Raw genomic sequence first — 27,581 nt, 5'->3', positions numbered from 1 at the left:
CTCGCTGTTATTTCAGATCATTTAAACAATAGCAGCATGTTTTAGTCTCTCCTCCATCAAGGCCAGAGGTTTTGGAGAAATATAAGATATTTTGTAATTTATATGCAAAACTAGGAAAACAAATGACTATGATTGCAACATTTTGTGGCTGTAAAAAAATTTCAAAAGTTAGCTCTTGCTGATAAATGGTCCCCTTAATGAGCGACCTTAAAGGCAAATATAACATAACCCAGTACACAAGTCAGGTAATTAGCTTTCCAACGAGCCTTCATTTGTTAAATTTTGATCAGTAGTTGCTGAGATTTGGAACTTATAAAATTGCCACAAAAAGGATGATATATATATATATATATGCAAGCAAGTAATTATTGAGAATTTTGGGAATGACGAACAGACGAGAGTGAATTCTAAGGTTCAAATCCGCCTAAGTCAGTAGACCAAAAATATCCCATTTAAAGACACAGGGCCTGCAAGAGACTGTTCAACAGAGCTCGGTTTGATCTTGCCTAAACTTTACTGGCTTTGTAACATGTTAACATTCAAAACTTTAATCTTGTAAACAAAGCTGCAAAATTTTTGCACTGATTAGGTGAAATTTCTAAAAATGCAAAACAAAATATATATTCTTGGTATTGAAACAGTTAACTGAGATTTTTCCATTTTTAACATATTAAAACATTGTCTTTAAATATTTAGAAAAATGCGTTGGAATTCTTTCTTTTTTATAAATGAAAACAAAGAAAGGCAGACATTTCTAACAGGAATAAAAAAACAAAAAGGCAAAATTAAAAAGATAGAACAAACTATATACTGAAACATTTTATTCATGTTTTTGTGCGAACTTTTGGGTTAGCTTTTATTACCTCAGCACAGGTTTATTACCTCAGCACAGGTTTTAATAAAATTCTTATAAATAATTGTTTTTGGCACATAAAAGTATGTAACATAACAGCTAGCACTGGCAGCAGCAGATGTGTAACACATATGCAAATGACCGAGTTAGTGCACAATGTGACATCACAGCAGAGGAAGAGAAAGAAAAAGAAAAAAATGCATTATGTGGCGAGGACTGAAATAAATTGTGTGCAGGTAAGATGAACGTTTTGCTTGTGGTAGTAAGAGACTTAACTTCATGGCAGACGACATAAACTTTCAAAACTAGAGGCGATGTGTTATTGTGAGAAGGAATGAATAAATGCATTTCCTTTCTGCTGGTTTTTTGCAAGACTATCTCAAATACAATTTGTGAGTCCAAGTGTTAATATGTAACGACACTCTTTGAACATAATGATGTTACATAAAGGTTAGACTACTTCTTTGTATCCATATATTTTTCATTACATTCTTTCTATCTACTTGTTTAAATATCAACCCCATCCTGCTGTTGTATGCATATCTTTCTTGGTTTACTTTCTAAGCTAATGTTCTTAAGCCAGCGTTTTTCTTGGTGTAGAAATGTTGATCATGTATGTGTATTAACATGTCTTTTTTAAAAGGCCAATCTATGTACGTCACATCATATGTTGATCACCTATGTATATTAGTCATGATGAAAAATAGTCACTCACTCACGTCCAAGTTGCAATGTCTTGTTTGGAGGTAAAAAAAAAAATTTAATTCTGAAAATCATATAATATGTCGATTTTTTTACAGACCTATTTTATCTTCTTTATTTGAAACAGAAATATTGTGAAAATATCTAGATATTTTATACGATACATTAAGTTCTTTTCAACTTTCTTATAAGTTGAGACATCGTACTGGGTGCCAGAGATTCACTCTCTCATACATTGTAATATAGACATCTTTTTCAGATTCCACATATCTTGAAACACAAATATTCCGAAACCGTCTATTACTTCATGTAATACATTGATTTTTTTTCAACTTTCTTATAATTTTGTTCTAACTGAAACTGGGACACCCTACTGGATGCTAAAAATTAACTCTCCATCTTATACATTAAAAATTAGACATCTTTTTTTATAATCGAAACCATCTTTTTAAATGCAATTGTTTGCGTCTCATGCGATTGGTTTGCAGAGTATCACTTATGTCTATTAAAATGTCTTTTTAATTGAGAATTTCGTGAAAATGCCGATCCACAAATCTCACACTGAAATGGTTTCTCTCCTGTGTGTGTTCGTATATGTTGTTCCAGCTGTGACTCTGTAGAAAATGGATAGGCACACACCTCGCAATAAAACAGTTTGTCTCCAGTGTGTATTAACATGTGCACTTTCAAATCTGAATTGCTTGCAAATGCAGATTGACAAACCTGACATTCGAATGATTTCTCTACTGCGTGTGTCCGTGCATGTTTCTTCAGGTTAGAGTTATCCGAAAACGCTGACCCACACACTTGACACGAAAACGGCTTCTCCTGTGTGTGAGTACGGATATGAATTCTCAGGATGGATTTCTCTGAGAACGAACTTCCACATGTTTCACAGGAAAATGGTTTCTCCCCGGTGTGTATACGCGTGTGTCGCTTTAAATGTGCTTCTTGCGAAAATGCGTCAGTGCAAAATTCGCAACGAAAAGGCTTTTCACCTGTGTGTATGCGCATGTGGACTTTTAGTTTCGAATTTCGCGGGAATGAAGACCTGCAAACTTCGCAGTGAAACAATTTCTCTTCTGCATGCACCCGCGTGTGTTTGTTGTAACTGGGTTTGTCGGAAAACACGGAGCTGCAAACTTTGCATGTAAAAGGTTTGTCCCCAGTATGTGTCCGCATGTGTACAGTCAACTGGGTTTTTTCAAAAAATGAACGACCGCACACATCACAGGTGAATGCCTTCTCGCCAGTATGCAATCGCACATGTCGTTTCAAATTGTATTCCTGTGAAAACGTCAATGCGCAAATTTCGCAGCGGAATGGCTTCTCACCTCTGTGGATCAATGCATGTCTTTTTAAGCTGTATTCCTTTGAAAAAGTTGCACCGCACACTTCGCACGGAATCCGTTTCTCTTCCGCGTGTATTTGCTTCTTGTGGTTCGTCAAGGAGGATTTGTGGAAAAATACAGACGTGCATAATTCACAGGAATATTTTTTTTCTTGGATGTCGACTTGCATGTTTTCTAGAAAAAAATTTTTACAAAAAAATTTTTTATTTAGAATATCCTAAAAATGCAGCTTAGCATTTTTTTTACTGAAATTGGTAAAAGTGTTCAGCCAAACATTTAAAATGCAACAAGTTTTGACTTATCTTTTTAAAATATCTTAATATTTTCAATTTCTATTTAGTATATGTTCACATATTCCTCTATTATGCATTTCTATAAATGGTAAAGAGAAGCTTAGAAAATAGTTTTCACACATTTATGATAGTTTTTATTATTATTAAAGCTCTATACATATATGATCTTTTTAGAATCTACATTCACAAACTTCATAAAACCTAGTATAAAACTGTATATTTCTATCTATAATACAACATCAGGTTGGTTCTCATAACATCATTAAAGTTATGTGGTATTAAGTCTGATCAGTAGGTGACCACTTGCATGTGGAAGAGGCTTATCCTGATATTTCCAGTTGTCCTGGACGTTTCCTTGCCACTATACTCAAGCAAAGCAGTTTCAGAAAGGGTGTATTAGAGATTGCTCAATCTTTGCTTCACAATAGATTCCATGCACAGGCACTTCTTACACAAGCATCCACTGTCTATCAAGATTGAATAAAGGCCTAATTTTATATGATTTGTTTGTTTCACTATCTAAAGCTTTATTTTTAATGTGTGCATTGATGGAACGGTTTTCGAGCTTAAACATTCTTAATGTTCTGTCAACATCTTATTTAAAAACTGTATCTGTTCGCTTATTATTTTCATATATTTACAAATTTGCTAAAGAATGAAAACAAGTTAAAGATTTCTCTATGTAACAGAGTGTGAGCGCATATATGAAAATGCATGCAAAATGATGTCAGTGCAAAGAAAAAGGCTACAAAAGGGAGAGAGAGCATGTTAGAGAGGACGATCACATCAAAGAGGTAGGTGATGTGATGGCTCTAACATGTGCTGGAAGAATGAGGAAATACATGTTGTTACAAAAAAAAAAGTCGAGTTATTCTTTGCTTTGGTCTCCTTTGTGATGTAGGCTACTACAATGTGTGGGTCCCATGTGTAAACAGTTGTACAATGTTACACTTCATTTGTTTATTAAATTTTAAAATCCATCTTTACCACAAGAATGCATATCTGTAAATAAAAAAGTAATTATATTAAACAGAATAGAAAATTATTACATTTTAGCTTTTATAGTCAAACAATAGATTTATTTTCAAAACAAATAAATAAATAAAAAAAGCTTATCCAACATTATAAGACATGATGTAGGTTTTAAATTTGATTTGCCTTCACATGGATTGAACTGAAAATAGCAAAGAATTATTTCTGGAAAAAAAGTAAAAAATTTCCTTGCCCATAATATCAAAAGAACACTACAAGAAAAGAAGACAGGTGTAGTGCCATTAAGCCGAGTGACCTTTTGTGCACTGGAATTTATTTTTCTACATAGTCATCATCATTCTCAATGAACTTTTGCCAGAAATGAATGATGCCTCGGTTGTAAAAGCAGAGAATGCACTTTGTGGGTCACATCTCTGTTGCCACTCTGAAATCGACAAACTCATCTCCTAATTGTGCTGACATCAACTGCATTGGCTTTATAAACGTTCAAAAAAAAAAATACAAATTGAAGCCATCAAAATTCACTGGCGCCGGTGAATATTAACCACTTCATTTTTTTCTGTATGAAACAATTCAATGGGTCATCCTTGCTTCTGACACATGTTCATAACAGGGGTCATTTTCTTAGAGACTTACAGCATAAATATCTGCAACAGATATGACACTTTTAGGTCAAAAATGCATCAGTTCAGTCATTATAATAGTGCAATTTGTAATTTTCTGATACATTAAGTAGAATAAAAATAGGAGGCATTTCTGTCATATATCAATCTATATATATATAATAGTTTCGTTGATATTAACAGTAATTAAAGTAACTCAATTTTTAAAAAGGATGAATTCTTAGATATTATGTATAATTTTTCAAGGGAGACAATTCAAATGAAAACTTAGTTTTTAAAATTACAATAAATTTATATTAAAGATATGTAATGTAAGGAAAATACTTAGAGCTAGATTAATCACAGCCAGATGGTGGGGATATTTTTTTTTGTACCTCATATTTATTTTATTGCATACAAGGATTTACTTAATTTAAATTTATTTTCAGTACAACCCAAAATGAAAACTATTTCTATACATCTTTAGTGTTGCCTATTTTCTTCTTTATTTAGATATGGAGTCAGATGTGCGTTCCATGAAAGCTAACTAATTATAATGGAGAAGTCTGACTTGTAAGGTCGTAAAACCACAGCTAATTGCCTAAAAATTTAGAACCTCCGTCCCACGAAAATATTGTTCAATTTAATCTCTCATAGCAAATAAAAAAGATATTGGTTAACTGCCCTAAAACGCTAGAATTGTCTGAAAATGGGGTTATCAATAGTAACTCTTTTACTATCACACTCATGGTATATTAGCAAAAATAAAAATGAGATGCTACACTTTTAGGAGATTGCTTATTACTGTATGCAAAAATATCATTTTAAAAATATATAGGTATTTTAGACTCTTAAGTGGGGGATCATTTTACTATATAAATTTATCATAAAAAATCATCACCCACTTTCAAATCAGTTGTTAGCAAAAAGGGACATGTAACTAATTTGGATTCAATTTTTTTAAGGAAAAGCATATTTTGTGAGATGCAGGAAGATGTGGATTAACTAAGCTTATATCATTTTTGGTATGTGCGTCACTAACCAAAACATGTATTTGGGTTCTTTTTTTTTGTGGTGGTGAGGATGAGTGGATATTTTTTTTGTTTTTGTGGAGAGGAAGGCAAGAATTTATTTAACGAAAAAGTGTTGATTTTTTTTTCTTGTACTAAGTGTATTGTCTAATTTCGTTTCTATTTTAGTTGGTTCGTGGTTATTTGGAGATAAAGATTATTTTTCCTTTTTATTCAAGTTATAGAATGTAAAGTATGTTACTTTTTTCTTTGCACAGAAGATGGTTATTTTCCTTTTCTTTTTAGGTTAATGAAAATAATTGGGAAGGGACGCAAGACATCCATAAAGGCTATACAATTAAGGTGCGAGTGTTAATGTGCTTCACATGTACACCAGTTTCTGTTTCATGGGCAAACAAGTGCACTCTGTGTTCATTTAGGCATCATTTTATGGTCAGACAATGGACAAAGACGTTGCCACACCAAACCAAAAAGAAGAAAAGGTTGCCTCCTTTTTTGTTACTGTTTTGAAGAAAATTAGATCCTTTCATAGAAAGCCTTTATTCTTGCAAAAACTTATGCTACTTTCTACAGAAGGCAAAATAGTTGTATGCAAAAACGCAAGTTTTATTTTTAAATAATAAAAAAAAAATAAAAGTGTTGCCTGCCAAAATGTAACCATGCCTTTATTTGTATTGGTTGTCTTCAGACTTTGTAAGACTGGAAACTTTTTACAGTATGATTGCTAATCTGTGGATGCCTGTTCGAAATTTTTTTTTTTTTTTTTTTTACATAGGCGTCACCACTTATCAAGGCCGATAGGCCACTCAAGGATAAGGGTTAAAGAGTATACAGAAGTCAAAAGGACAATATAGTAATCGATAGTAATGGAAGTTCGGTAAATTTGTTAACTTAAGTGGAACGGCTCATCAGAAACTTGTTCACATTGGACTTGAAGACAACCATATTATAGACAGGAAAACAGAAGAAAATTCCACAGGCGTGCAGTTCTAAGAAAGAAGCTTTGATCATGGAATCTATGTTTAGGTTTAGGGACAGATAAAGTGGGGAAAATTATTGATAATGTTTTCAGCTAGTCTAGTGTTTCTTGTGAAAGTTTGGCGAGGGGGGACCATAGATTGAAGCTCAGTCGAACACTTTCCATGAAAATAACGATAAAGCAGAGACAAACTCGCAACATCTCTTCTGTGAGATAGAGGTTGCAGCGAAGAGAAAAGGACATCTCCCACCAGGCCACGAAGTCTATTTTGAACCCTATCAAGGCAGGACAAGTCCTTTCTAGCAGCTCCTGCCCATATGTGGCAACAGTATTCCATCCTTGGACGTATCCGGCTCTTATATAGATAGAGAATTGCATCAGCAGTTAGATATCTACTGGATCGATAGAAGGATCCCACCATTTTTCCAGCGGCCTTGGCAACAGATTTCATGTACGTATTCCATTTAAGATCAGGAGTAAAGGTCAAGCCCAAAAGCCTGTCAAAACTTGAGGCTTCCCCAAGACAAGAGCCATTCATTTTAATTGATGCCAGACGGGGATTAGCATCAACATTAAATATTGTGTCCACACTTTATATTACTGTAGAAAAAAATACCCCTTCTTTAAATTACATTACTTCCATTTTTTTTTTTTGCCAGAAAAAAATAAGCTTAGTTATCACTAGGGCTAGGACAACAGCATATTCTTTTCATCGTTTTGACTTTCGAGTGTGTATCTGTTGATATCTTATATGCTTTTATATAGAGTGATGTGGTTCTCGGTTGATTAACTGTGTCGGATATATACTCGAGAGTCAAAACAATGAAAAGAATGTGCTGTTGTCATAGCCCTAGTTATCAAACACCTTTTCCTAGCTCACACAAAATCTACATTCCCCACTAAAATATAAAATTAGTTGCCTAATCTTTCTACTGCTAATTGTTTTTTTTTTTCATTAACTGTATATAGAAAAATTATTCCTCATTCTAAAGTCTACAATATTTTTTTCATTATTATTCCTTTTTGGCAGATTTTTTTTCAGATTGTTTATATGTAGTCGCCTTAAAAATATAGAATCTCATTTTTTTACCAAAAAAACGGTGGGTGTGAAAGAAAAATAATATAAATAAGGAATCATTTTACATTAAATTTATCTATGAAACAATCTCCCTGCTCTAAATTTATTTATTTATTTTTAATTTTCTACTAAGCGTTTTCATTGTGTTCATATATAATTGTATAAAAAATATGTCATTTTATTAGGTGGGATTCAACTGAGGATGTTTAACTATAATAATAAAAAAGAACAATTTAATTTTAATTTATTTGAAGCTGAAAAATAAATATCAGTCATATTGAATCGTTTTGCTCCCAAATTTTAGTGACTAGCTGTTGCAATATTTTTTAATTATAATGGGGGTATAGTCCCTCACAGTTGAAAGATTCTATAAACAATACTGCTAGGAACTGACAAATCAAATTAATTCACATTCTGCTACCAACCAATCAGAAACCAGAATTGCTCCATAAAAATTAAACCGTTTTCTTTAGCCACCTTGCATATGTTTTCGTTGTGTCAACGCGGGAAGAATCTTTTGCTCTGTGGCTTCCAACTCATTAACTGTCTACTGAGAACCAGTCACCTCCAGGGCTTGTATAGAACAACTAACCATCGGAAACTGTTCTGAAACTAAACACGGCTTACAATTAAAGACTAGTTCTTTCTTATTTTCAAAATGGTGACAGAACAAATTAATTCACTGTTTTAATTTATTTTCTGATTTTTGCCGATTATTTTGCAAATCTATTTTTCTTCTGATTTTTGCTGATTAAATTTTTAAAGAAAATTTCTTCAGTAATATTCTCTCCTCGATATATTATTACGATGTTTAGTTTGTAATATATTTTAATTTCCTTGATTACAAATTCAATAAACTTCTTTCATTTTGACATCTACTTTTTGCTTAGCGGAAGACATGCCGATTTATATAAACATAAAGTACACTTTGATTAATGTTTCCAGTTTTCTTATAATTGAAAGTTTAACAATGTTGATTGGTCTTTTCCTTTAACAATGTTGATTGGTCTTTTCCTTTAACAATGTTGATTGGTCTTTTCCTTTAACAATGTTGATTGGTCTTTTCCTTTAACAATGTTGATTGGTCTTTTCCTTTAACAATGTTGATTGGTCTTTTCCTTTAACAATGTTGATTGGTCTTTTCCTTTAACAATGTTGATTGGTCTTTTCCTTCAGAATTTTTTTACTAAAATAAAATATTTTAGATGTTTATTTCACATTACAAATACTCTATTGAATTATGATTCACAATTCTTTTTATTTTTTGTTTGGCGAGCATCGATGATAAACTTTTTTGAGGGAATATTTTTTATTGAAAACGTTTTTGTTATTATGCTGTAAAACCAAAAAAAAAAAACAAAAAAAAAAAAACAAAGACAAAACATTTTAAAGTAAGTACTATTTTTATGTAAACTTTTAAAATATAATTTTTGCATGATATAAACCATGGCCTACTATAATAATACGGCCGAATATGTCACATTAGCGACAGAAAACATTAGTACAAGAAAACATTAGCACAAGAAAACATTAGTACAAAAACATTAGTACAAGAAACATTAGTACAAGAAACATTAGTACAAGAAACCATTAGTACAAGAAACCATTAGTACAAGAAACCATTAGTACAAGAAAACATTAGTACAAGAAACCATTAGTACAAGAAAACATTAGTACAAGAAACCATTAGTACAAGAAAACATTAGTACAAGAAACCATTAGTATAAAAAATATTAGTACAAGAAAACATTAGTACAAGAAACCATTAGTACAAGAAACCATTAGTACAAGAAAACATTAGTACAAGAAACCATTAGTACAAGAAAACATTAGTATAAAAAACATTAGTACAAGAAAACATTAGTACAAGAAACCATTAGTACAAGAAAACATTAGTATAAAAATATTAGTACAAGAAAACATTAGTACAAGAAACATTAGTACAAGAAAACATTAGTACAAGAAAACATTAGTACAAGAAAACATTAGTATAAAAAATATTAGTACAAGAAAACATTAGTACAAGAAACATTAGTACAAGAAAACATTAGTACAAGAAAACATTAGTATAAAAAATATTAGTACAAGAAAACATTAGTATAAAAAATATTAGTACAAGAAAACATTAGTACAAGAAACATTAGTACAAGAAACCATTAGTACAAGAAAACATTAGTATAAAAAATATTAGTACAAGAAACCATTAGTACAAGAAAACATTAGTATAAAAAATATTAGTACAAGAAAACATTAGTACAAGAAAACATTAGTACAAGAAAACATTAGTATAAAAAATATTAGTACAAGAAAACATTAGTACAAGAAACATTAGTACAAGAAAACATTAGTACAAGAAAACATTAGTACAAGAAAACATTAGTATAAAAAATATTAGTACAAGAAAACATTAGTACAAGAAAACATTAGTACAAGAAAACATTAGTATAAAAAATATTAGTACAAGAAAACATTAGTATAAAAAACATTAGTACAAGAAAACATTAGTACAAGAAACATTAGTACAAGAAACATTAGTACAAGAAACCATTAGTACAAGAAAACATTAGTATAAAAAATATTAGTACAAGAAAACATTAGTACAAGAAAACATTAGTATAAAAAATATTAGTACAAGAAAACATTAGTACAAGAAAACATTAGTACAAGAAAACATTAGTACAAGAAAACATTAGTACAAGAAAACATTAGTATAAAAAATATTAGTACAAGAAAACATTAGTACAAGAAAACATTAGTACAAGAAACATTAGTACAAGAAAACATTAGTACAAGAAAACATTAGTATAAAAAATATTAGTACAAGAAAACATTAGTACAAGAAAACATTAGTATAAAAAATATTAGTACAAGAAAACATTAGTATAAAAAATATTAGTACAAGAAAACATTAGTACAAGAAACATTAGTACAAGAAACCATTAGTACAAGAAACCATTAGTACAAGAAAACATTAGTATAAAAAATATTAGTACAAGAAAACATTAGTACAAGAAAACATTAGTACAAGAAACCATTAGTACAAGAAACCATTAGTACAAGAAACCATTAGTATAAAAAATATTAGTACAAGAAAACATTAGTATAAAAAACCTTAGTACAAGTAAAACATTAGTACAAGAAACATTAGTACAAGAAAACATTAGTACAAGAAAACATTAGTACAAGAAAACATTAGTATAAAAAATATTAGTACAAGAAAACCTTAGTATAAAAAACCTTAGTACAAGAAAACATTAGTACAAGAAAACATTAGTACAAGAAACATTAGTACAAGAAACATTAGTACAAGAAACATTAGTACAAGAAAACATTAGTGCAAGAAAACATTAGTACAAGAAAACATTAGTACAAGAAAACATTAGTACAAGAAAACATTAGTATAAAAAATATTAGTACAAGAAAACATTAATACAAGAAAACATTAGTACAAGAAAACATTAGTACAAGAAAACATTAGTACAAGAAAACATTAATACAAGAAAACATTAGTACAAGAAACCATTAGTACAAGAAAACATTAGTATAAAAAATATTAGTACAAGAAAACCTTAGTATAAAAAACCTTAGTACCAGAAAACATTAAAACTAAGAAAAAGGGAGGTAACCCAGAAATTGTTTTCTATCGAACATTATTTCAGATGTTAATGCTTTGATAATTAAATAATTATTTCAGGCTTTAATATTTGAAATAATGCTTAAATGAATTCTACTTACATATTTTACTGTTATCCTGTCCAAAGTAAGATGTTTCCATTAATTATATGTATTTTTCCCTTTTATTTATTTATAATACAGGACAAAACAAAAACAAATTAATTTTGAGTTGTCTCCCCTGACCTTTCCAATAATTTTGCTGTTTATAAATATGAAAAAATAATTTTGCTTTGACTACAACAGGTTATTTGTTTTTTAAAGATTTTATTAGAATATCTTTTTTTTAAGAATATCAGAATATTTACAAAACACATGAATATAAAGATTGGAAACTAAATTGTTTTTCACTCTGTTACAAAATTACCAAATCATTAACTGCCATCTTTCTTATAAGAGGAATTTTAAAGTATCTTTACAAAGCACAAGAAATTCAATAAAAATTGTAAAGGTAAATGTTCAACAGTAAATTTCACTTTTATTTTGATCGTTGCCACTTTTTAAAAATTTTAATGAATCTTTTTTAATTTCATCTGAAGAAAGTTTTTGTTTGTTGTTATAGAATATATTTATAACAATTTTTGTTGCAAATGTATGTACTTTTTCAATGTGTTTCTCACATATAAATACACGCTTTGGCGAATAAGTTTTAAAAATTATTTCTGCAGACTTCCTAGTTGTAGACTGACCATGTTTTTCAATGAATTGAGAAGAAAAATCCAAAATTGCAAAGCAAGAATAAATAAATTCAGCAATCTGAGTGGATGAAATCGTCAAACCTCCTCGAGATAATAAATTAAGATAATGATTCTCAGTGATCTCCGTATTATTGCCAACCATAAAAGTAGAACAAATATCACAGTTAAAGCGCTTCAAAGGTTTTTTTTGCAACATAACCAGCAATTGAATATGCTACTTCTTTTGCTGTCAGGTGATAAACATAGTTCATTTATTTCTGACTCATGTTTGGACAAAATATCCAGAAGATTATTATAATTTTCATTCTTTGACAATGGATTGAGGTTTTCCTGCCAAATGTTAATATTTTCTTTTAAAAGGGATCTACAGATTAAAATCTTTTCACTGCTATAAATCTCATGAAGACCCACTAAAAATCTCCCTCTGTTCATTTGACGATACTGTGAAAATCGCTTTTCAAGGGGATCACTTTGAAATCTACGAGTGAGAATATATTCATACCCATTATTCAGCAGTTCTTTCATAAGCATTGCTTGTGCTCTCAAAGTTGTGACAAGTGCTTTGCTAGTCTGTGCAGTGAGGCAAAAGTCAGAAGTTTTTGATCAAGACTCGGCCCAGTTAGAAAATGTTTAGTAAAAGTTGATTTTATCATCACTTGCAGTAACAGCATTATTCAAAAAAATTAGGGGCAAATCTTTGATTAGAATTGGCTATAGTCCACCAGCACCATATCAATTTAAGAAAATTGGCAATGTCAGTCCGTTCTGGAAAGTAGCTTTTACAAGCAGCAATTGTTGTCTTGTGGAATACAGCAATAGCCAAATTGACACTTTGCTTATTGTCACTGGGATGTAATGCCTTAAAAGTTAGTTTTGGTGCTTTTTGTAATGTAGCATCCAAAACCCTGTCCTTGTCATATATTTTATGTATATCAGACCAAGATAAAACTCCTGACTGGGAACACAAATGAAGGTCCAAAATATTGAAATCGAAAGAAGGAATCACAAACTTGCTTTTGTTTAGTAAAGTGTTTCGAATATTCTTCAACAAATGAACAGTGTCAAAAAAGAAAAAAAATTTGTTTGGAGAATCTGCATAAGTAATAAAATGTTTTTTATCTCCTTCAAATTTGTTTAATAAAATTTTAAAGGCATTTACATTTACAAAATGGTTGTCTGCAACTACAGCCCTTATATTAAATCCTGCATTTAAAAGCTGTACAATGCATGCAATTATCCCCTGAGAGAGCCAGTCACCAGTAACAGTCACTTCAGGACAGACTTTAACTACACTTGGCACTGTCTCTTTCAACCCTGAAATCATAAATATCATGATACCTTTATATAAGTTGCCAGTTTCATCACCACCAACATACTTCCCACCATGAAACTGAGTTCCCTTTTGAAGGTACATTTCATCCAACATCAAGATACAATCCTGAGAAAATTCACCTTTTCCCAAAGAGATTTTGCAGCAGTTATAGATTCTACATCACCTTTTTGTATTTTTTCTAATGAAGAAAATGAAGGAAATGGTAATTGCTCAACCAGTAGTTTATATGTTTGAGGAGAAGTATAGCGCAATAATAAAGAGAATCTGATTAGTTCAACAGAAAATGAAGGGCGACCCTTAGGTTTAAAATGTTGAAATTTGTATAGTTCTTTTAGAATGGAATTTAGAGGTTCTGCTACAATGTTTTGAATATAAGAGGGGAAATTTTCTAACATGTTATACCTTGTAAGTTTTGCATTGTGACCCTTCACAAACCAATATTGGATTTCCATAATACTGAAGTTGAACGTGTAAATTGTTGTCAATCTGAATGCACTCTTTCTATGATGGAAAATTTGTCTCAAAATGTATCCAGAAAATCCATGCATATTTTTCATTTTTTTTAAAACTGAAACCAGCGGGGCAACATTTTGTTTCTTCCAAATCTTCAAAACTCATAATAATATCTGTTGAAAGAAAATTTGGTAGTTCATCATCTTGGTAATTTCGATCCTTTGGGGCTTTTCTCATCGTGTTTGATGTAAGTAGAAGAGATGGCTTAATATTCACTAACGGTGAATGAATTGTTGGTATTGGATGTAGGAACCAATTTAACTTATTTCTTTTCCCTTTTAAAATGAATTTTTCCTCAAAATGTTTTATACATAAAACTGAATTTTTTGTTGCAATCACATCAGCACAATTTACAAATTTTGTCCATTTTTCAAACAGGTCGGGTTTGTGATGTGGAAAATGAAAAGTTGATAGATTTTCGTGGTTTTTATAACCAGTTTTGCAGCCAAATGCAATGCATTTGTTCACCATTTTGTTAAGCAAATCATAACAAAACTTAAACAATATTTTAAAAAAGATAATATATATTTTTTACAAACGGGTAGAAAAAATTCAACAAGTAGCGATCGCAAAAATGGTTGTAAGCATAAAGATCGCTTACGTCTTTGAAAAAAAAGTCAAGGGAGGTTACTCTATTGTACTTTTTTTCTGTAAATTAACATGAATAAAAGCGGTGAAAAACATTTTATATGGATAAAAACATGTATTTTAAGAATGAAATAATATAAAAATATTTAAATAAAAGTTTATTATTCATTATTTCAAGAGTTAATATTAACTACTTTTGAATTACTTCCCTTTGAAATTTTCAACATTGTATGCGGCTCGAGCTTACACAGTTTTTCACAATAAAAACAATGGCCTCTTAGAAACGGGGCCGTATGTATAGTAGGGTATGCATAAACCCATTCTGAAAAATGAGGACACATATATATATATATATATATATATATATATATGATATTGAAATATAACTCAATGTACTCTTCATTTATGAAGACCAAGAAGTCGAATAACACGGTGACTGAATGATTATTGTCCCTGTTCCTAACAGTTACAACTTGTTTCTTTTCAGTATTGACTTTAAATATAATATTTACGTTTATTAATTTATATATTACAAGTAATGTTGAAATTTGTAAATGCCTAGCACACTCCTGCTATAGCATTTTGGATGCTGTATTGAACGTTTTCTTTTTTCCCTTTTACTTCACATGTGATTATCATGGGTTGCACCAAATTTAAAGGTGCAAAAAATTAGTTTCCATTTTGCTGTTGAACCGAATGGACGTAAATAAATCATCTCCATTTCAAGGCATCTCTTCCCACTTTATTCCAGCAGAAAGCATTCCAGAGAGACTCATGCTTTCCTATTCTGAGGAATTTGGATTAATTCCCAAGTTTCCAGTTTTGAGGTCGATGTGAAAGATTTGTCTCTATCAAGAGAACTTTCCTACTTTATCCAGCAGAGAGCATTATTGGGAATTCATGCTTTCTGTAACTGAATCTCTGTTATAGGGAGCTTCAATTAATTTTTAGTGAGGAACTTGTATAAGAAATTATTGATTCGGCATAATTTCCGACATGAACTATATTGAACTTTCTGCTTTACGACAAAGTCGAAATCACTATTCCAAATTCTTGACTTGTCTTGGTTAAAGAGAATGGATTACTTAAAGTAATCTCTATCAGCCCAATCGGCATGCAAAGGCACATTGCTTATGCAAACACCTACAGAATTGAGTGCCTTTGTGTTCTGAATTTTGTGCCTTTTAGGGCCTATCTCCGATGTGAATTTTCTTTACAATATATATATAATAGATAATTTCATTGTTTTTATTTTTGTTGTTTTGCAATATTGCAAATAAATATTATTGTTTGATTATTATGTTATTGTTTGTTTTTTTTGCTAATAAATGTTTTTTTTTGCACAATTTTAAAAATATATTATATCTAAAAAATTAGTTATTTATTCATATTTATTTATTTTCAAAAATAATGATTGTGAAAACCTGCGTAATCTATTTAGGTCATCGGAAATTGAAGTTGAGAAAATAATTTAATAGAATTTAGAAAAAATTTAAACTGCCAAGTAGAAAGTTTTACTTTTTAGAATAATTAATTCCATGCACATTTTGGTCTTTCCTTTTTTGCACTTTGTTATTTTCAAATTAGGGGAGTGTAAAAATGCTTATAGTTGCTTAATACTCAATATTTTATACTTTTTGTGGGAGGCCAAAAAAGTTTGAGTTAAAAGAAAGTAATGTTTTAACTCGTTTAAATGGATGAAAATGTTGAAAACGGTGGTTGCTTTGAAGACAAAAGGAAAATGAGTTAGTGTCCTTTAAATATTTGCAATATTAAAAACATAAAATAAATAAAGCAATAATAAAAACAATAAAATTATCTACTCTATTATTTTCCTTATATAAGTAAATAAACATATTATACTTAAAGTCAATATACTGAGAAAAAAGTTGGAACTGTTACAAACGGAGACGATAATGGTTCAGTCACCGCATTCTTCATAACTGAAGAGTAGAATGTGTATATTATATTTCTTTAGGGAGATGCAGAGAGAGAGAGGCAGAGAGAGAAAGGCAGAGAGAGAGAGAGGCAGAGAGAGAAAATAACATATGCTATTAAAAATAAAATCATGTTCCAAAATAATATTTTCAAAGTAGTTTATTTGTTTATTTTTTGTTATTATTTTCTTTTTTCTTTATTTTTGCATCTAAACTTTTAAAATTGAATCGGAATTACCTAAAAAGTACTCTTCCTTGGCATACACAACATGGCTTTCGTTAAACAGGAAGCGGACACAAGATTTTTTGTTTGTTATTGTTTTAAATTTAAACTGACACACATGCACACACGCATCCTTTTTAATAAACATGGTTTAATTTAATTATTTCTTACAAAACAAAACACATCCCCCTTTAACCGTACCATATGATCTGCCAAACGATTGTGAAAAATGAACCGCATGTTCCCGTGACGTCAGATTTGTGTTAACTATATGAACTATGGAAAAGCAGATACGACTTAATGATTTTTTTTAAGACCTTTGTTTATCTTCTTCAAACTGCAATTAATAATTAATCTTTGTTATAATTTTGTTAGGTTTTAAGATTTGCACAGTTTAACGATTAATAATATTATAAACATTTGTATATTAAATACGAAATACGGTTTTACTGAATGTTCATTTGGTTACCTACGGGGTTCCATATTTTGTTTGGTAAAAAGAGACATACAAAATATGAGGGAAGGCCTACAAAATGCTTAATATTTGTGCAATAATATTTTCAAATTGGTTTTAATCTGGCGATAAAATAGCTGACAAGAGTCATGTTTATATTAAAAACTTAATATCTAAAAAAAAAAATTAAACACAATTAATTAAAAATCTATGTTGTAACGGAACATTTTGAAATAATGGAATTTATTCGTTTTAATCTTTTAAAAATTAATTAATTTTTAGGAAGTTTCTTTTTCTTGGCAGTTCAACTGATTATAGTATATATTAATTCGAAAAAACGCTATTTTAAAAAAAAAACAATAATATTAAGCTTATATAATTTTTTTAATTGTAACTTCAAGGTAATTTTTTATTCAATATGTGTATTTAAATTTTTAAAAAATAAATATATTTTACTTATTTGAACTCTTATGTTTCATAATAAATAGAAATGTCGATAGATTTAAATATATTTTGTTCAAATTTCGAAAAAAAAAAATATATATGGGGGGAGGGCACGCACTATATAATATTTCCCCCTCGTATATTTTACGGAAACTGCATTTTATATTTAATTTCATTCTAAAATAGCTAAGTATCGAAGATTTCACGAAAATCTGATGATTAGTTGAGTTTTGCTAGATTAATTAAAAACGGGTATGTTTTCACGTTCGAAATGCTTACTACATGGGAACGTTATTTTAAAGCGCCAATTATGTAAACACGATTTTCGTCTCGCAATTTCATTATTTTCGTTTGATGAAAAAAAATTTTTTTTAATTATTACTAGTTTATTCTGCCCTTCTTTTAAATGGTACAAAAGTTATATTGATAATATTGATTTATAATAATGTTACATCGTTTTACATATACGGGGGGGGGTAATTCTGTGGTGACTTTTGGAGGTGCCTACCGTACCATTAATCCTAAGTCAGAATGTCATAATTTTTAATAAACATTGTTCGGTTTTATTATTTAATATTTTCACGATTAGAATGAAAAGAAAAAAAAAAAGAAATCAGAAAAAAAAAATCAGAAACAATTTAGTGTTTGCTAGAAAAAAAACCCAGACAAGTAACAGTAAATAATTTGCCCTTTCATGGTTTTGAAAAATCAGAGGATAAATCAGTACATTTTAGCAGTTATTTAGGAGCTAACCGCTTCAATATAACTAATGTCAATCACATTTTAACACATCTTTTTAGAATAATTAATTCCATGCACTTTTTTTTTTTTTTTTTTTTTTTTTTTTGCTGTTTGTTATTTTCAAATTAAGACAGTGTACTGTAACAATACTTACATTTGTTTGGTACTTAATATTCTATACTTGAAAAATGGCTCGATCTAAAAGACATTTAAGCTTTAACTCGTTCAAACGGATGAAAATGTCGAAGAAGATGGCGGTTTCTTTGAAGATGGAGAGAGTTTTTTGTTTGACAGAATCAAAATCAAGGGAAATAAATCGACAGACGTGCCTGTTTGAGACAGTCTCTAACAGTTCTTGCATGACTAAAAGGGACAACTTTTGAAATTACACCGTTACGTTATATATCACGTGTTTAAAATTTGAATGGATTACCCATATTACGTATCTGTTTTTAAACACTTGTTTATTTTGTATAAAAATTTACGAATAAATATTTAGCACACGCAGAAGGTTGTTTTATTAAAAGAAAAACACAATTTCATTTTTTGCTGTTGTTTTTTTATTATAGTCGGCTAACGTACTTCCTATTTTCTGTGAAGAACTACCGGATGATGTGATAAGGCGGGTTTGTATATCTGTACACATAGATTCGCAAAAAGTATAATATAATAAATATTATCAAAGGCAAGATAAGTTATTTTTCTACCAAACAGGATACATTTTTTGTGTTTTTATTCAATGTAACATGTTTATTCACCTCGAAAAACATGCAGTGTTTACCGATATATTGGAAAATTCAAAATGGCGCCCGACACTCTCTTTAACATGGTAAGTTTGAGAAAAGGTGTTATAAATTATAAACTTGACAAAATACTATTAAAAAAAACACCGAATATATGTCAACTTATGTCACGATAACATATATTGAGCGAATTTCTAACAGTACTTTACTTTGTCTAGTTTATTATTTATAACATCTTTTCCTGAACTTACCGTGTTAAAGAGAGAGTCGGGCGCCATCTTGAATTTTCCAATACATCGGTAAATACTGTATGCTTTTCGAGCTTAAACATGTTACATTGAATAAAAACACGGAAAATATATCCAGTTAGGTAGAAAAGTAACTTATCTTGCCTTTGATAACATTTATTTGTTATATATTTGTTTTTTGACAACTTTTTCGAATATGTGTGTAGTAGTACAGTAATACAAACCCGATAAGGCAATTCAGTTCCTTCATTTTTATTGTTCTTCAGTACTTTTATTGGGAAACGATTTATTTAAAATCTAATATATAAAAGGCTATATGTCTGTCCGCTTCTTTGTCTGTCTGTCTTCATATTTTCAAACTCTTTCTCTTCCGAAACTAAAAATGGTAGAGTGGCGCTAGGGACTTCAAATGATTGGATTTTTTTATGTGCCATTCTTTTATGGGTCTTTAACCGGTTAAAATTGTTTTTAAGGGGTAAAAACTGAAAAAAAAATGGTATATACATTTTGTACATTCATCTTAGTTTATTTTTAATTTTTAATCAGTTCATATGCATGTCACGTTGGTACAGTGGTAACATTACAAGCTTTGAATGCTGTTGACAATTGCATCTTGAGTGGAAGGGGTTAAAACCGAGCAGAAATTCTGATAAAAAAAAAAAATGGCACGTGTGGAGAGTCGAGGGAAGAAAACTATTGAACAAAGAAGAAGGAATTGTGGGATTGTTACAATAAAAGGGAGATCTGCATATTGGACTTTTGGTCAAGATCAAAGTGTAGTATCTGTTCTTCAGATGCTGCACTTCCATTTCTTGTTCTCTGTCGGTGGAGGAGAAATCCTTCACGACTGAGACAATTTTTATTTTTGTACCTTTTCTTCACGTTAAAAAACGACCCTGGTGTCTAACTCTGTCCCGTGAGGAGGCATAGTAAATAGGTACAATCAAAGGGAGATAATCATAAGATGAGATTTGTCAGACTTTCAACAAATGTTATAGTTTTGGTTTCGATTCTAGCTGAAGACACCCAAATACTCTTCTTTTTTTTTTTTAATTTTTGAAATCACGATTCTGTAATAATATATACGAAGTCTGGACAAATGAAGATGTCATATTTAAACGTAAAGCCAGGCGCCTGCCTCTCCCACTATTAAATATAAAAAAGTAAATTATTAAAAATTATTCAATAAAAATTAACTAAATCATACAAATAAAAAATAACACAGTCTTTATTTGCACTTTCAATATTTCTACATTTTTTAAATAAGTTTTTATTTTATTTGTTGGAATTTTATTCTTGTTTAATCTTTCTTCCTTTCTTTTTCCTCTTCTTCCTTCTTACTTTTTATCTATTTCTGATAATGATGATGTTGTAAGCCATGTTTAGTTTCAGAGCAGTTTCCGATGGTTAGATGTTCTATACAAGTCCTGCAGGTGAGTTGTTCTTAGTAGACTGTAGTGAAGTAGAAAAAAAAAGAAATTAAAAAAATATATATATAAGACACAGCTGTTCCTTCCAAAAGGTTGAGCTCTTCAACGTCCAAAATTAATTCACCGTCACTTCTTCCAACCGTCGTTTCACTCTCTGCGCTCTTCGCCCTGCTTAAAAAAAAAAAAAAAAAAGTACCGTTTTTATGCTGTCCATTTCTCCACTTATGCAAATTGACTATCAACCAGAGCCATCTAGTTTTCCATTTCTCCAAACAGCCAATTTGCAAAGGGGGACAACTCAAACCACATAGACAGTTCTTGATTTGGAAGCCTCAGAGCAAAAGATTTTTCCCCGTGTTGACACGAAGAAAACATAAGCGAAGTTGCTACAGAAAAGGTTTCATTTTTATGAAGCAATTCTGGTTTCTGATTAATTGGTAGCGGAACGTGAATTAATTCGATTCGTCAGTTCCTAGCAGCATCGCTTATAAATAGAATCTCCTGACTGTGCGGGATCATAAGCCAAAAATGATGATGATTTTTGTATCACATGACTGAATTCTACTCACTGATTGGTTTGGAAAGTTCCCGCTTGTTTTGTTTAAAGATTTGCGACATTTTCATTAGTTAGAGATTTGTGGTCCAATGCTGCAGACATGTAAACTTTGTCTCCGTCAATAAAGGTATAAAAATAGACTTAACAACCAGTTGGAAATTCGGAAGTTTGGAAAAGCTAACCAAGTGGTGGTTATGTTTATCCTGATGTCGTGTCTTGACTATGAACACGCTGAAGAAGAAGAAGAAATTTCAGTAAAGACATAAAAATCTAAAATGTCAGTGAAAACATAAAAATCCGAAACATTCCTATATTGGAACATAATTACAATACATTTCTTCTAGGAATGGAGAAATTGGTTTATGTCTTTAACATGAGGTCGAGACTCTGGATGGCTAAGTGGCCAGATTACAATGTAGAATCGCTTGCGGTGTGAACAATTAAGAAAAAAATTTCACCAAGCTGTCAAAGAGTCAATTCTACGGGAATGACCAAAAGAACTTTAAACGAACAGTGGTGGTTATTTTTCATCATCTAGAAGAACTTTCAAGGATTTTTACCATGATAAAAGACAGTTGAGGGGAGGTAACTGTATTGACTTATTTGCTTACACAAGTAAAAAAGATAAAAATTGGTCGACCATTATAAGAAGTATCTCAGTAAGTGTTTTCTTTCTATCTCTTTCTTCCTTCTATTCTGCACTCTCTCTCTATTTTTTTTTATAGCTACTTAAGGTCTGTTAGACCTTGCTAAAGGGACAAATTTGGCATTTGCTGATGTAAGTGAACATTTTACATCTTGTTTTTTTAACCTCTTTTTTTTTTAAATAAATTATTTTATCTTCTAGATGGTTGTTTCTTGCTTCTTTCTTGTTTTTGTTGTTGCATTTTTTAAGTACCTTCAGAATAAACTTCATAGCCTAGTGAGTGATGCTCTTTTCTGTTCTGCAACCGCTTTCCTACAAAAGAGACATTACGTGCCTGTCTCTGCTTTATCGTTATTTTGATGGCAAGTGCTCGTCTGAGCTCCAATCTACGGTCCCTCCTCACGAAACTCTCATGAAAAACACTCATCTAGCTGAAACTACTATCAATAATTTCCGCCACTCTTTATCTGTGCCTAAACCTAAACAGATTCCATGAACAAAGCTTCTTTCTTAGAACTGCACACCTGTAAAACTGTTTTCTGTTTTCCTGCTTTCCAGCTGACTACAATTTGATTGTCTTCAAGTCCAATGTGAACAAGTTCTTGATGAGTCGTCCCCTTAAGTAATCCAATTCACCAAATTTTTACTACTAACGATTACTACGATATTATCTCATTGGCTACTGTATACTCATTAACCCTTATCTTCAAGTGGCCTCCAGGCCTTGATAAGTGGTGACTCTTATGTAAAAAAAAAGAAAAAAAAGAGATGTGGCCAATGTCAAAAAGTGACATACTCTGCATTGATTGTAACAACAGGGCCATGATCAGAAAAACCTGCAACATCAGACTTGAGTGTATCATATCCACCTTGTTCAAGCAACTGATGTCTAGACTTATTATTTCAGACATTGAATCCATAATTAGAAGAACCAAGGACCTGATGGAGTCATCAAGCATTCCCTGAAACTATCCATGGATAGTTGCCACCAACCTGGCAGACCAAAAAGACAGTGTGATGTCATCAAAGACAACACTTGGGCTGGTGCAATTACCACTAGCATCTCCCTCTTAGACAGGATCCAAAAAATCCTCAAATATAATAGATCCCACACAATCACCCAAGCTCCACCTCCTGTCCCATCACTGTTATATTGCAACCGCAACCCTGTGCCTGCACTTTAATTGAATATGCTCTGACAAACTCATTGCAATTGTACACCGTTGATGTACATATGCACGACAAACCTGTCTAGCAGCAAAATCCCACCGTTTCACTGTAGAAGTCCTTAAACGCTAAAAAGACTTCTACACTAATAGTTTCTTCCCTCAGAATGCTGGACTTCCTGTTTCCTGCTTCCATGACTGTACTAATATGCAGAAGTTTAAATGTAATGTGAATAAATATCTTGCTCATTTCTTATATAGTTCCCTATACACATAGTCTCAAATGGTAACCCTTTACATCCAAGCAGTAATATATCTTATTTCGAGTGCACAAGAGTAAAAAAAACAAAAACATTACTGCCTGTAACGTGAATAATTTTCATCCCATGTACTGACCCAGATAGAAATATGGTATGAGATCAAGCATTTATGCAGCAAGCCAGTCAGCTGGAAGGAGAACCACTAATATGGAGGATACCTCCATCTCTGCATAATAATAAAAACGAATCAATATCTAGCCAGTCAGACAACTCGCCTTACTGTGACAACTATAAATGATTTTCTTTTCATCTTTGTGTGCCTAACATCAAACAGAATTCCCATGGACAGAGTTTCTTTCCAAGAACTTCACAGTCTGTCATTCTTTCATTTGACAATGTCCTATTTTCAACAGTATGGTGATATGGAGATATCAGAGTAATGGGGCATGTGCACTGCAAATAATATTCTTGCAAATAATACAAACATTTAGGATTGAACAGAAAATATAGATAAAAGTATATTCTATGGATTTATATCTCTAGAAATTTTTGATTTCATGATCAGAAAGACAATAAATGATTTCTCTATTGATACAGATCTTGCTGCAAATGTAAAGATCATAATCCGATATGATAATGTTGCAGCAGTATTATCATAATCATCATCATCATTATCATCAGTAGCAGCAGCAACAGCTTTTAAAAACTGATTTCCAAACAAATCTATCTCTGCGCATTCATTCTTTTTGCATACTGTTATCCGTTATCCTCATCTTCGTAGTTGTTGTGGTCTGAGGATGAGGATAACAGTCTGCGAAATGAATGAATGCACAAATTATAAAGCCTCATCTCAAAAGATTCCAAAAATAAAAAAAAACAAAAAAGATAATCTAGCTAGGTTTTCACTCTCAAGTCAATTTTTATTATTTCCTCCTATGTTTTCCTTTTTCTTCCTCCGTGGACTGAAGTTGCTACCTCAACTATTCTGTATCTATTAACACAAGAAATCTCATCCATTTTTTCAATATGGCCATATCATCAAAGTGTCCTGTTCTGCACACATCTCCTCATGTTAATCCTCCTCTGAAGTCATCAGATCTAAGCCTGTCTCCAAGATTCACATTACACATTCATAGTCTCATTCTCATATCATTTCTCTCCATGCAATGCATGTCCTCAACTCTTATTATCCAGATTTCACTTCAATACATAATCACACATAGCACATGACTAAAAGCTCTATCATCAGCCATTGAGAATCTAGTTGATGATGATTGTCTTTAATTTTTGCTCTTGCCCAATCCACAGGTTCATGCGCATGCAGTTTCCACAGGTGACATTGTGGCCGGTCAGTTACCTCCACATCCTAGCATGTAGGAGGAGTACCAGCATCAAACATTATTTTTTCTACACAAATTTGAACATTTTGAACCCCCCTAAAAATAAATAAATAAAAACAATTTAACTAACACTAATGTTATAACTTAAATAGAATTTGAACTTGTCTGGCTGCATAACTCCACTCAACTTCTGGCTTCTTGCATAAACATAAACACCTACACTGAATGATCGCATATATTGTTCTTCCTCTTAAAAATGGAGTATACCCCAAAATTTGGGAACCTTACACTACATTACCATTCTGGTTGGTAAATAAATATTTTATGATTGAAAATTATTAAAATCTTTCAATTTTTTCATTATTCCTTTTAATTCCTGGTCTTGTACCTAAAAGTTTGTTTGTTTGTTTGTTTGTTTGTTTGGTTGGTTGTTTTACGGCATATCAACCCTTTTCGGGTTATTTAATGCCAAATCCAAAGATTTTGAAGAAAGATTTTTTTAATAGAATATATTTGTTGTTTTCACATCGGTTTCTATTCAACCCATAGTTGGGACCCTAACAGGTACTACCACTCTGGGTCAGAGTGGACCTGGGAGCAATGGCAATTAAAGGGTGGCTCCACACTCCCCAAAGCCCACAAGCTGGGGCCCTCACCACTGGATATAGTTTAAGGTTATATCCAGGACCCCCATTGAGGGACTTTTACCCTCTGCAGGGGGGGGGCAGTCAGCGTATTCTAATGCCCCACTGACAAGGCCGTACCTAAAAGTGTTATCCTACAAGACTGCATTGTCATATCCTTCAAACAATTCCTTTCAAACTTTTTTCTTTAAAAAAATAGTATCATTTATGTCTCCTCGAGGTAAATATTCCCAATTAACCCCACAAGCAGCAAAATCTACCCTTCACTGTAGATTTCTGGATGCAGGAAAGCCATCTTATTTTCCTGACTGCCCTAACATGCAGAAATTTAAATGTAATGTGAACAGACATCTCACTGCTCAATTCCTGTTGTGGAGACGCCCACTAATTAGCATACATGGGTGAAAAGGTATAGATAAAGGTATCAAGTCAGCAAGACCGGGCAGCTGTGTTCGAACGCCGGATAGGCAAGACGCAGATGCCAGTTGCTCCATGAAAGACTTTAACACACCCTCTGCCGGACAATCTTCCAACTGCAGTACAACTGCACCTTTATAAATATGTATTATCTTTTCATCTTAATATATTTGTTTTACCTTTACTTTCTGCGTTTGTGTTGTTATTGATACAGACATAATTCCCTACATAGTATCTCTGATGTTGTGGTCCCAAATAGTAGCTCTTTATGTCTAAGTGTCAATAGGCCTTGTTCGAGGTAAATAAGACTCAAACAAAAATTTAAAAAACCTTTTCTCAGAGATAAAGTCTGGAAGGATGAACCCCTGAGCACTGAACAGAAACATACCTCAATCCGACAGCATCAAAAACCACTGTCGATTGTATTCAAGATTTGATAAAATCATTTTCATATAAGAGTGTTGGTACTTATACAGAATACGGATTGTGCTTTTTTTTTTTTTCATTTGTTATAGGTAGGATTTTCAAGTTGAATTAAATTTTTATGGTATCTTTTGTTTATTAAATTAAAAGTACAGCAGCAAAATAAGATTATAATCAGCTAGCATACTTCGTAATTTTCTGTGGAGCATTGCCGGAAGTGGTGACATGGCAGTTTTTTGGGGTTTTTTTTCAGTTTTATTATGTATTGGATACGTTTTTTTTTTTATGGTGTTTGAAATTTTATTATTTTCATTTCAATAATTTCAACTGTTATTTTGATTTCAATTATTTTATTTTTATACTTTCATAATTTGTTTGGTTTAATAATGAAGACAACGAAAGGAAGTCTCATTTTAACATTTAAAAGCAACTTTATTTGTTATCTTCGTTAGTAGCATGTACAAGAGAGAAACGGGTTAGTAGCTGGAAGTGTTCTTGTGTATAAAGATAGATTTAATATCATGTCGGCTTATTGATGGAGAGAATTGTTCAGTTCACACATTTGTAGTCAGTAGTAGTTAGAATAAAGAATTAGACAGTTCTGCAATGTAGATAAGCTAAGCCGGTTAATAGATAAAGAAAGGGAAAGGTATTCAGTGTGCGTCTAGTCTATGTGTTGACGTGAGTAGTCCTGTAGCTCGTACATAAAGTTTGTGCATGTACCACGTGTTGTGGACAAAGGATTAAAGAGTCCTGCAATGTAGATTAGATATCTGACAAGCCTATAGAAAGAGAGAGAGAGAAAAATGTTCAGTGTATACATGTTGTAGGAGTGTGTGTTTGATCGTAGAGATGAGGCTAAGGGTTAGTGTCCTGTGCCAAAGCCCCCAGGCAGTGTTTGCTGCCAGCCAGCAGGGAGAAAAAGAGGAGGAAGTGTTGCCGATTTTGCCTTTTATGTACTCAAGTCACGTGATTGAGAGCTGGCTTGTGATTGGACAAGCCAGGGCGACGGTTGATTTAAATCTTGAGCTGTGAGATTTCACCCCTGCCTGTTATTGTAGCAAGTTTCAACTGCTACAATTTATTATATAAATTCAAATAAAAAACTTTAAAAATTAAAGAAAAAAATGTTATTTTTATAATTTTATAATAACAGATTTCTTATAAAATAAAAACTTTTTATTTTTTATTTTGCTATTAAAAGTGCAAATAAAGAATAATT

At 31.5% G+C, this 27,581-nt stretch overlaps 2 protein-coding genes and 1 long non-coding RNA gene across 4 annotated transcripts in view; 1 reads left to right on the top strand and 2 right to left on the bottom strand.

The window, feature by feature from the left end:
* Positions 1-27,581, top strand: part of LOC145242773 (uncharacterized) — a 74,611-nt gene that overhangs the window by 13,590 nt on the left and 33,440 nt on the right. The gene's annotated exons all lie outside the window — the stretch shown is intronic.
* On the bottom strand, positions 809-18,851 carry LOC145242183 (uncharacterized). 2 transcript variants are annotated; one of them, XM_080105177.1, is made up of 2 exons: positions 18,641-18,851; positions 809-4,202 (listed from the first exon to the last, which is right to left on the bottom strand). In XM_080105177.1, exon 2 carries the CDS (start codon positions 3,074-3,076, stop codon positions 2,048-2,050), a length of 1,029 nt encoding a protein of 342 aa, XP_079961303.1. In that variant the 5' UTR covers positions 3,077-4,202; positions 18,641-18,851; the 3' UTR covers positions 809-2,047. The 2 variants fall into 2 exon arrangements, with proteins under 2 accessions (XP_079961303.1, XP_079961304.1); XM_080105178.1 differs by having other exon boundaries at positions 809-3,081.
* Positions 20,690-26,544, bottom strand: LOC145242189 (uncharacterized). Its single transcript, XR_013862666.1, has 2 exons — positions 26,325-26,544; positions 20,690-21,694 (listed from the first exon to the last, which is right to left on the bottom strand). It is a non-coding gene; the product is annotated as an uncharacterized LOC145242189 (long non-coding RNA).

The sequence above is a fragment of the Euprymna scolopes genome, chromosome 21, assembly GCF_053919585.1.
Source record: "Euprymna scolopes isolate OS-2025 chromosome 21, ASM5391958v1, whole genome shotgun sequence".
Taxonomy (NCBI): Eukaryota; Metazoa; Mollusca; class Cephalopoda; order Sepiida; family Sepiolidae; genus Euprymna; species Euprymna scolopes.
Note: the sequence above shows the minus strand (reverse complement) of the source record. Positions and strands in the feature narration are given on the sequence as shown.

Coding starts and splice junctions, on each gene's coding strand:
- LOC145242183 (XM_080105177.1), bottom strand. CDS start 3,076: ATGCAAGTCGACATCCAAGAAAAAAAATATTCCTGTGAATTATGCACG.